This window comes from Pseudonaja textilis, chromosome 1 (genome assembly GCF_049901715.1).
Source record: "Pseudonaja textilis isolate UNSWEBS1 chromosome 1, rPseTex1.2, whole genome shotgun sequence".
Classification (NCBI taxonomy): domain Eukaryota; kingdom Metazoa; phylum Chordata; class Lepidosauria; order Squamata; family Elapidae; genus Pseudonaja; species Pseudonaja textilis.
The window spans coordinates 99,950,508-99,962,627 of NC_141990.1; the positions used below are offsets into that span (position 1 = coordinate 99,950,508).

Below are 12,120 nucleotides of genomic sequence, written 5' to 3' on the forward strand. Positions count from 1 at the left end.
ATGTTTCAACATATTGATATGTCTTATTTTTTATGTCAGGTTATACACTATTTTGAGATTTACTCACCATTGCATACAACACCGGTATATGATGACTAAAGTTACAAGTCCTCTCTAATTGGTATGAAAACACATGAACCATAATTTTGTATTTGAGGCATGTCTTGATATTAATGTACTATTAGTGTACTAAACAATAAATATGTTTAGAAATGTACTTAATGAGCAATTACAAATAATATCTAGCACTCTGGCCTATCTAATACATACTTTTCATCTGGTCGCAAAATGTTGCAGAAGGAATCAGGTCGATTTACAAAGAAGCCAGTTTTCTTCACTACATTTTCAGCAATCACATTCAATCGATCAAGGACATTACACAGTTTGCTAAGTGGGAATAAAAGTAAAAAAGTACATTTTTTTCCCCTTTTGTTGAAAATATCTTTAGCGAGTCAAAAGTAAAGAACTTTCAAAATGCAAGAATAACTTAGCTTTCATTGTCTGATTTAAATCAGACAAGTCTACCTACAGTCCTATTGTATATGAAAGATGGTAAAACTAAATGTCACAAACTGGTCTGGAAAGAGTCATAAGAGGTTAAAAACCACCAGAATCCCTCTAAATATAACTGATGTAGTTTTATAGAGTTCTATGTTTGGAACCTGACTTCATAAGTTTTTTAAAGGCCTTTAAACTGCTTCTTTTTTCAGATCCTTTATAAAGCACTGGATGGGTAAATAATTAAATGCAGTTAACAACACAGTGTGCATCCACTGTAAAAAAAAGACCAGTAGCATATTATTGATAATAAGAAACAATATTGAAAATAGAAGTGCCAATATCACAATGCCCTTATATAAATCAATGATGTGACTGCATCTGAAACACTGTGCGCAATTCTAGATACAGTAGAGCTACAGAAAGATACACAGGAGGGCAACTAAGATGATCGAAGGCTGGAGCAGCCACCCTAAGAGGAAATATTGTGACATTTGAGGCTTTACTGAGACAAATGAGAGAAGACACAATACAGGAGTATAAAATTGTGCCTGGTATGGATAAAATGGACAAAGACAAGCTATTTTTTTCCTTCCTAAGATACTGGAACCAGCCTTCACCCAATGAAATTGAATCCTGAAAAAGGACAGACAAACGAAATAGTTTTATACACAATGCTTAAATGAGTTTTGGAATTTGCTATCATAAGATGTGATATGGGCTAACAGCTTGGCTGTTTCAAAAAAGGCTTGTCTCAATTGATGCGACTTCTGGGGATCAATGGCTATTGATGGCAGTGCATCTGAAGGACATCTGTTAGGACACTACTAGGTTTCCGTGTGCAGCTGATTGGCCATTGTAAGTAGAGACTGCTGGACTAGACAGGCCAGGGGTTAGATTAGCAGTGGACTGTTGGTGTTTTTTGTATGTTCCAAAACTGGAAAAACTTTTTTTCTAGTTGCACTGCCCAACATCTCTTAAATTATGGCAGTATTAAGCTTAATGAGGTGATCCAAATAGGAAACATGACCAAATGGGCTAATTCTATTTTACTGTAAGGTTAATAACATAATTTTGCATGTCTAAAAGTATATTTCTGCCTGTTGCCTTTACAGTCCAAAAAACTAGTGAAGGTCCCTTCTGAGAGGTTTACCACATCCACATTCCTTTAGTGGCTAAGCTGTCTCTTGTCTGATTGCACCCTTGGGTATGCCTCTTCCCCTTGTCTTCTAAAATCTTTATACCATGATATAAAATTAGACAACAATGGTTATTTTTTTTATTAATATTGTGTACTACAGCTAGCATAAGTACATACTGAATACTGCTAAAGACATGCATGTTTGAGTAAGCTATATTTGCTCATATGCTCTATAAACATACTCATAACCTCACATACCTCTTTGTATATTTGGCCATATCCCAAGGGATGTATACAATAGCATGTTCAGGAGGTAAAAACTGATTGAGGTAAGTTACAGCAGCAACAAGCTCTTCGCTTAGTATCCTTTCATGTTTTCTTTTTTCACGTTCCTTAAAAAGAAAGCATTAACTGAAATGGAATACATACTGTACATTAAATAATTTAAGCTCTTAGGGAGGGAAAAAAAATTGTACTAAAGCAAACTGCATATATTAGTAAATACAATGAAGCACTGAAGAATACAGGCAGTTTTTTCATTTTCAAAATGTAGTCGATCTTTGGTCAGGGCACGCCTTCAGAAACCTATACTGACACAGAATAACAACAAACCTAACTAAAACTCTAATAAGTGAATCTTTGGAGTTTTTTAAACGTGCACATCTGCCCAAACAGGGTATACCACATAACAACATATTCAGTTGGGAGCACAGAAGTTCTATTATGCTATGAGTTGGGGGCAGGTTTTGTCCCCAGTAATTGCCTTTTGTTTCTGTTTTTGTATTGTACTAGATAATCTGTGACACGCCACCCCCGCCACCCCCTTCAATAATTTTAGAGATATTTCCTTTCCTAACTGGAAACACAGAAAAGCAAAGGGAGCAGTAGCAATTTCTGACTTTCTCCTGACTTGGCCGCAGGTAACCACATTTTGACAGTCAATAGTGCAGGGGTCCCCAACCCCTGGGCCATGGCCTATTCAGAACCGGGTGTGTGAGAAGTGGGCCAGCGCGTAAAGCTACACTCATGCAAGTGGAGTTGTGCTACATGAGTACACTACTTGCACAGTCCAGGTCCCTGGCCTTCACAGTCTAGGGAAGTACTGGTCTACTGAATCTCTGGGTGGTGGCATGGCAGTGTAATATAATTGAGGTAATCACAAAGGTGCCAAATTACAATCCCATGGGAGCCATAGGTCTCTGATTATGGATGAATATTGTAAGTTAGCCCATTTGCAGTAACTTGGTTCAAAAAGTGATGCCTGAAGCTACACAAAGGTACTTGAATGTTGCAAAATACTTAATAAAAACAGTCTAGCTTTCATTGGGTCTGTTTGAACAAAGTTTAAACAGCCATTTGTCTAGGATGCTTTAATTTGGATTCCTGTGTTACACTTGGGATGTTTAACTCAAAATTTTAAATGAACCTTCTATGATTTTTTGAAACACATTGCCATGTGGCAATGGTGCTGAATAGAAAAAGCATCCTCATATCAATTGACCAAAGTCCACTTTTCTCTTTAAAACATCATTTATAACAAACTATTCTTTCGTTATACTCCCTAAATGCAAACTCAAAAAACATTTATAACCAATTAATATAAAAAAATCTAACTGAATTACACTATAAACTTTAGTTGTCATGAATCATAAACATGGAATTTTTTTTTGCCAAGAATACTTTATTATTTTTATCAGATATTTTTAAAATCAGATTTATATTTGCCCCATAAAAATGTTTTAGATACCAACTCCTGAAGCTCATGTTGCTCTAATCCTGAACTTACATACTGGTAATAGTGTTAAACTCTTTCCTATGAATATGATAAATATGCAGATAACAGAAAAGGCTCTTTACTGTTTCTTATTTCCATATCATACTAAATACCAAATCATGGTTTAAAAACCATTTATCTTAAATGATGTGTCTAATAGGGTCTACGTCTGATTAGGCAAGTGATTGGCTCAGATGTCTAGGACAATATTCTCTTCTCCTCACACATAAATGACAAGAAAGCGTTAATGGGGTGTTCTAGTATTGAGTATCTCCAGAGAAGTACATTTTCAGCCATATTCCAGAAGCCCTGTGAATAACAGCATACAATGATTCACCTGGTAGAGTCACATGTGCTTAGATACATATGACAGCTCTAATTAAACCTAAAAATTTAACAGCCAACAACATTTTGTTACTAGCTGTGTCTAATATTTGTTTGCAACAGCCTCCAGCTCGGCTTCTGAAAACTGTTATCTCCAAATAGCAAGGAAGGGCGGGGGATCTATTTACATTTTAGCTGATTGAGTTACAAAGTGTCAGTTGGCACATTTTCAGAAACACAGAGGTACATTCAGAGGTTGACAATGTGGAAGAGGAATGAAGTGCCCTCAAAATACTAAAAAGAACTAGGGCCGGATCTGCGCTTTATCGTTTCCTCATCACTAATATGGATCACCTACAATATTTTGAGTGACAAAATGAATAAATCTCCACCCACTACAAATGCAGCCTTATATTTTATATTTTAAAGCTATGTTTTCTGTCCTAAGCTGTCTAATGTCCCTCCAGGAGATTCACTTGCTAGGCCATCCCCAGCTCTGTTTTGCTACGGTGTCTGGTACCATGACTCTTCTTGTGGTTGGTTATTCCCCTATATTTCATCCTGAACTGCTACTTCCTCGACAAATCAATAACTTCTTTTCTTCCAGTTGACCCAATAACAGCTAGAAAGAGCATGGAGTCCTACCCATTAACTTTTCCCCACCTCTTCTGCCAACACTTCTGTTCCACCTTTAATGTCCCAGAGGATTCTAGTCTAGTTTTTGCCCACAGGTTATGTGAAGCATGTTTTCCTTTATTTTTCAACTACTGCAATTGTTCATTTACCTTTTAATTTTTTCAAAAGTCTTTAACCTCACATCCCGGACATAAACTGTTTCAACTCCTTCCCTCAAAACGACGCTATAGAGCACTGCACACCAGAACAAGAACACAAGAACAGTTTTTCCCCAAAAGCCATCACTCTACTAAACAAATAATTCCCTCAACACTGTTCAACTATTTACAAAGTGTACCTACTATTACTGTTAATCTTCTCATCACTCCTTATCACCCATCCCCTCCCACTTGTGATTGTAGGACTGTAACTTCGTTGCTTGTATTCTCACGATTTATATTGACTGTTTCCTAGTATTATTTGATTGTTGATTGACTATGACTATCATTAAGTGTTGTATGTTACGATGCTTGATTCTTAATGAATGTACCTTTTCTTTATGTATACTGAGAGTATTTACACCAAGACAAATTCCTTGTGTGTCCAATCACACTTGGCCAATAAAGTATTCTATTCTATTCTATTCTATTCTATTCTATTCTATTCTATTCTATTCTATTCTATTCTATTCTATTCTAACTTACAAAATAGGCACACTGGCACAATATTTGTACAAATGCTACTTTAGTTTTTGCTTTAATTGAATGATTAGTTCTTTGTTGTTTCCAGGAACAGCATCCTTCCTTAGCTTTAAGTCAGAGCATCAATTTTGATGTTGCTAAGAAAACCTGATTCAAGAAGCTAATTCTTTTTTTAAAAAAAAAAAGTCCAGTCATGTCCAACTCTATGGGGTACTGCTCATCTCCCTTTCCTAGCCAAAGAAGCCAGAGTTGCCTGAAGATTCTTCTGTGGTCATGTGGCTAGCGTGACTATACATTAAGGTGAACAGAATGCCATTACCTTCTGACTGAAATGATACCTATTTATTTTTGTTTTTGAACTACTAGATTGGTAGAAGCTGAGGCAAAAACGGGAGCTCATTTCCTCATGTGGTGCTTGGGTCTCAAACTGCCAACCTTCCTTACACTCAGTTAATCTGCAATTTATTACACAGGTAATAAAGAAAAATACATTGTTTTGTATTTAGTATTTAGTTTATTTTATTGTCAGTGCACCTTGAGCAACAAAATCAAACACCATCTTCAGTGCACATCATGACCATAAAAATAAACACACACATCCTTTACACTCCACACATTGAATTGAAAACCCCCAACACCGCACCAAGACTGCACTATACAGTAGATATATTGACTGTATTAGAATTAGTCTGCACAACATAACAATACAACATATAAAGTCTGTTGTGTCAAGAAACCCTTAAATTTATATGTGATCAACCATGAATCAAAGAACCTTTTTGCCAAGTAGAATGCTTAAAAATTACAGATCTTTGATCCTGGCGCACAACCGCCAAAGTTATGACAAGATACTTTGTGTCAGATTAAATGGCTTGCCAACTGACAGCTCTTTTTGTTCTGTATTTTAGAGAACAACCAAAAGTTGTTACTCAGATAGACAATGAGTCCTGGCACCAAAATGTGGCGGGCAAAACCTGACTCACTTAAAACAACTGTATCACCTTAAAGGCACAACATAAATCGATTAAGTATGCAAACAATTGCAATGTACATCAGGCTCCCAACAAAACATTGGCAGCTTGCTGAGCAGACCTGAGCAAAAGCAGAACCACGGCTTATATACCTTTGACCCACATCGTTTCAAAGACAAGATTTTTTAAAAGGCAGACACTGTGCAAATGATACTGCATGACAGTGGGATGGTTTTAATAAACCCATCTGAGTGTCAGTATTTATCCTTCTCTGGGTTAGCATAGTAGCTATACTACCTTTGAGATACGGTCAGTGAATATAAACCATTTGGTTTACTGAGCCATTTGCTCCTGACTGATCCCTCCCTCTGTTGCCTAGCTCAGGGTCATTCAGCTTGCTGTGAATGTTTCCTTATAAAGAGCACTTAAGCAATTCACATGAATTAGGGAGAATGGAACTCATGGATCTGGTAATGATGCAGTTCACATGTGTATGCAGGATAGTATCTTACAGATAGTCCTAGACTTACAACAGTACATTTAATGACTGTTCAAAGTTACAACAACACGCAGAATATGGTAGCAACGTGACTGGATTTGTTCACACAAGCTAAACAAAAAGGGACACAAGCTAAATTGAAAAAAGTAGCTTATGACATTTTTCACTTACAACCATTACAGCATCCTCACAGTCACATGATTAAAATTCAGACACTTGGCAACTGACTCTTCCAATATTTGAGGGGCTGCCACAGGGAGGAAGGGGTCAAGCTATTTTCTAAAGTGCCTGTAGGCCAGACAAGGAATAATGGAAGGAAATTGAACAAGGAGAGATTTAACCTGGAAATAAGGATAAACTTTCTGACAGTGAGAACAATTAACCGATGGAACACCTTGCCCTCGGAAGTTGTGGGAGCGCCATCATTTGAGACTTTCAAGAAGAGATTGGACTGCCATTTGTCAGAAATGGTGTAGGTCTCCCGCTTGGGTAGGGGGTTGGACTAGATGACCTACAAAGTCCCTTCAACTCTGGCTTTCTGTTTTCTGTTATCTGACTCTTATTTATGATATTTGCAGTGTCCTGGGGTAATATGATCGCCTTTTCCAAACTTCTGACAGGCAAAGTCAATGAGGAAGCCAGCTTTACTTAAGATACAAATTTAAAAACTGTAGTGATTCACTTAAAAACTGAGGCAAGAAGTCATAAAATGGGGCAAAATTACAACCATCTCACTTAGCAACAAAAATTTTGGGCTCAATTGTGGTTGTAATTCAGGGACTACCTGCACTGTCCTAGCTCAGCCTACAACCCCGGAATACTCTGGAGATTATTTCTAAGTATTAAGGAGATCTCTTTCTATTTAGCCTCTATAGCTAGCCATATAGCTACCATATGCTGAGATTTACACAGACTTTCACTAGTTATTTTTTACCACAAACACAGACTCTTAATTAACATTTTTACTGTAGCTGGAAATCTTGTTTCATTTGCTACTTTCTGGTTTTCCAGCAATTCTCCAGAAGGAGTTTTGATTATTTAAATAACCTTTTACTCTTATTTGACACATGCTTCCTTTCTTTTCCAGCTTCTAAAAAGCTACAATAGAAAGCACTTTGGGCTGAATCCAAGCTTTCCTCTACCAATAATAGAGACATTTGAAGTCATATGTGAATTACTATTCAGATGTGGTGAGGGGGAGTGAAGTTGGGATGCAATCTGCTTTTGTAAAGGACCTGCTGATGTCTAGAGGCAGCTTCATCTCAACCAGGTTCTTAGCTAAGAAAAATGAGGAGGAGGAGTGTAGGACAAAAGGAGATAAGCCAATGTACAGACAAGGAAGTAGAAGGTCAACCTCTGGAGATTGGCAGCTATTATAAGCAGGCAATAAGATTACTAGTCAACTGCGACTTCCGGTTGTCGGCTTTGCTGACAGCAGGGATTCGCCTTCTCTGTGATTCCTGCTGTGCTAGCCGCCTTGGTGCCTCCGATCCTGATGGATTTGAAGGCTAAGGCTGCCCTGTTGGGACAGCTGAAGATAGGGGGGATCCGGACGGGGGTGAGGGGCATCGCAACCCCCCCCAGCTGGCAATAACCCCCTTTTCTCAAGACGGTTCCAGTAGTGGTCTTTTTATGGCCACCATAAAGAAGCCGGCAATTGGATAAAGAACGCGGGAGGGAGAAGGAGTTTTCTTTTTTTTTAAAGAAAGTTTTTCTTGGTCGAACTTAAGGACATATTTAACACCTGGGAAAGTAATGACTTGGAAGCTATTGTTCCCGATTGATGTTTTCAGCTGCGAAGAAAAGTGACGAAAAGGGGAAGTTACTCTCCCTCCCCTATGGAATTAACAAATGGACAAGGGAAACCAGCCTTTTGGTAGAAGGTAAAACCTAAACTCCTTTGTTATAAGTGGGAAGGGAGAGGCTTGGGAAAACAAATTTTTACTCTAAGACTTTGCTGGAGGAGATGCCTTGAAGATAAAGGGAATTTTCTTTCCCTAATTTGACTTCACCCCTAGAAGAGAAACTGTAAAAAGAAGAAGCTTCTACTCTGCCTGGACTGTTTGATGACTGTGGGACTTTGGGACTTTTGGGAACTGTTTTAAGCTTGGAATAACTGATTGGTTTAAGAAGAGGATACAGAAAGAGAAGAAGAAACTTTAAAATGGCTCTATCTCTTGATGAACTAAAAAAACAATATCTAAAAACAAAGAAAGAAGGCAAAGATGTTATGGGAGAAGCCCTTTGTTTCCTAGATATGGCGCTTGCTATGTGTCAGCAAATTAAACAACAGCTGGAAGAAACCGAGGAAGAAGAAGCCATTTTTAATGAACTAAACGGTGTGACTAAGAAAGAAAGGAGAAAGAGAGGAGCGAAAAGGAAGGACTTAAGAAATAAAAAAATATTTATGAAAGAGAAAAAGAAGATGCAAAAACAACATGCTAGAAAGCAAAAGGAAAGAGGAATGCAGAAAGGGGAAATTAAGAAGGCAGAGGTTTTGAGAGGAGGGGGTAAAAAGTTTAGGCGGGCTAAGAAGGAAAGGGAAAAGGGGGAAAAAGTTACAAAGATATAAGACAAGATGGAGATAAGGAAATTTTTTTCAGGGATAATGGGTAATATATGGGTTTTTTTAAAAAAAAGGGGGGGATTCTGCAAAGTACACATGAGTATTGTAATAGTGGTATTTGTATTATAAGTAGATAACCAGAACTTTTTAAGATCTAATAAAAGGCTAAAATATCAAGGTATAACTTTAAAAGGTTTAATAATGAATGATAATAAGTTTTAATAAAATACTAAAGGGAATGTTTAAAATATTAGTTTGAATATAGAGTTTAATGGATTAATGTGTTGATTGTTATGGATTTATTATTGTAGTATTGGTTTTTGAAATAGTAGAATGTACTAAGCAGAATCTGATTGGGATTTAGGTGTTATTTTAAATTCTAACTTGGGGGAATGATAGAAAGGCATCATACTCCGATTAGTGATTCCAGGGGAAACTATTCTTTCTTAAATTGGAAATGAGACAGATGTAAATGGAGAAATGGACAAAAGATATAAAAATATTTTTTTTAAAAAAAAGCAAGATTAAATATATAAAACAGAATTAAGATGAGGCAAAAGTGGAGAGGAGTTATATAATAGATATAGAATGGTAAATAAGATGGGTAATGGTATATAAGAAAAGCGTGAATACAACTGAGTCCATACAAAAAGAGGTAATCTGGGGCCAAGTTACTTTCTAGAAGAAAGCTTTATGTTTTTTATGTCTGTGTTTTATGTGTGTGTGTTTAATTAAGAATTAAATAATAAAATCTCGGAAGAAGACTAGATGAGAATAATTATAAACAAGCCAGAGGGAAATATAAAGTTGATGACTGGATAGCAGATAAATCAGAAAGGAAATATGATTGAATAATGATTAAAGAGAAACAATGTGGAATTTGGTAAAGGGAATTTACGTGTTTATATGGAAATGGGATAAATTATAAGTATGTGATATAAAGCAATATGTTACCTGCCTTGTAAGGATCTACAATGGAAAGAGGTTTTATGTTTTTAATGTTTAATGATGTTTTGTCTTGTTTGTTTGTTTGTAAAATCAATAAAACTTGTTTAAAAAAAAAAGATTACTAGTCAACTGCCAGGACCACTAACTGTGGTGAATAGGATATTCCGGTGGGAGTCCTGCATGGAGCTTTATCAGCACTTTATCAGCTTTATCAGTTCAGCAGCAACTAGAAAAGGAGTAACCACACTGAAAAAGCACCCCATTTTAAGTAATATAAGAACTTTTGGAAAAAGCCAAAGGTTGATGCTATGTTAAAGACTCTGAGACTTTTGTTTGAACTGAGTATTAATAGACTGAATTCAAAGAGCTTGAGTATTAAAGACATAGTTACGTGGCAACATCACTTTGCAAAGTCCTAGAAGGATGGAGTTGACTTAGAGCACTGGCCTATTATTAGGGAAGGTGTCTGCTGCAATAAAATATTTGGTATGCTGTGTTGTGCTCAGTCCTAGGAGAGCAAAGAACCCTCACAGATATCTAACATCTCTTACTTTCAACGTTGGCTTTAAGCATGCTCTGCCTACCCATGACTATATCACCTAGAAAACATGTTTATCTAGTTAGCTATTAATATAAACAATGATATACTAAGTAATGCTGCACATATGCTATGCACTCAGTAGGTTTATCTGTAATATCAACAATCCCATGAGATTCTAGGGTACTGAGGAAGCAACAATCGATAGAGATCATAAAATCACTTCGTATCTTCTCCACTTCTGTCCTCTCAGAGGAGACACTTTTCTTCATAACAAATAGCTGACACACTCCCTTCAATTTTCCAAGCTTTTATTCCAGGGGGGGTCAAACTCATGATGTCACATGACATATCACAACTATTCCCCCCTTCACTAAACTGGAGGTAGTTTGGCCAGCCTGTGACACATCCGGCCTGAGGGCTGTGAATTTGACATCCCTGTTCTATAAGAAGCTTGCATATCCATTTGAGGTTTTTCAGACATTCTTTAGATGCATCAGAATGTTTCACTATTAAAATATTTTTTCTACATATTTTCTTTGCAACCCCCCAAGTGTACAAAGGAATATTATGATTATCACTTATTGCTTGTATATACACCAAGAGCTTATGTACTGGAGATAAATTCCTTGTGTGCATCCAGTCACACTTGGCCAATAAAGAATTCTAATTCTAATAATAATTTGGAAACTGGGGATAATCAGAAAGTCTCAGGTTATTTAACAGCATGACTTGTTAGTAGAGTGGTATCTTACTAAGTTAGTTTCTTTTCTATATCATTTTTATGTCACTGAGTTTGGCCTTAAGGCCTATGAACAACAGCAGTTAAAATACTTGCCTCTATTCAGATTAAAAGCTTTTTAGTTCTGAGGGACCTCACATCATGTACCTGTGTAACTTGGTTGTATAGTATTTCAACATAACAGCATTAATCTTTTCCCTGGCTCAGCCACTGGTAAAGCTGACATGGAGTAAGCAAGAATAGCATTCAAATGCTCCCACGGGGCATGTATATTCTGTCAGATAAATGGCTTTTTGGAATGTCAGATAGAATCTTGAGCAGCTGTTCTGTAAGAAATTTGCAACAAAGCAATAAATTAACTATTTGCTTCATTTTTTCCCCCTACTGTGTCATTCTCAGTGACTAATTTATGTTCTAAAGTGATCAAAGGGACAGCTTGTTAATTAATGTGGGTGAGAAAGAAAATGAAAAAAAAAATTGCATGCCTAAGTTTTCTCTTCAATGGTTGTTGACAAAAGAACAGTTAGGAGAGTTATTAATGAAACAGTTTTAGATACAGTTTTGCTTCAAGTGTTGACAGAGTCAAAATAGACTGGAATTCTTACTCTTTAATATTATTTTTGATATTAAAATTATGTCAATTCAGTTCTACTACAAGTTTATAAAATCACAAAAATAAAATACAGCCATATATAGTGGTTTAAGTTACATTAATAATGTATTAATGTTAATTCTGTTAGAATGCATGTTTCAGGCATGCCAGTTGACTATTGGAAATTGTGCAACATTGTTATTAGTGGAAA

The 12,120-nt window shown here is 36.6% G+C and overlaps 1 protein-coding gene across 1 annotated transcript in view; it reads right to left on the reverse strand.

Annotated features, from left to right (window-relative positions):
• The window catches only part of FIG4 (FIG4 phosphoinositide 5-phosphatase), a 73,993-nt gene that overhangs the window by 34,960 nt on the left and 26,913 nt on the right, over positions 1-12,120 (reverse strand). Inside the window, exons 11-12 of the mRNA XM_026726623.2 lie at positions 1,898-2,031; positions 271-387 (exon numbers count right to left, since the gene is read on the reverse strand). Of these exons, the coding sequence (XP_026582408.2) occupies positions 271-387; positions 1,898-2,031 (251 nt within the window). The remainder of the gene's footprint in view (positions 1-270; positions 388-1,897; positions 2,032-12,120) is intronic.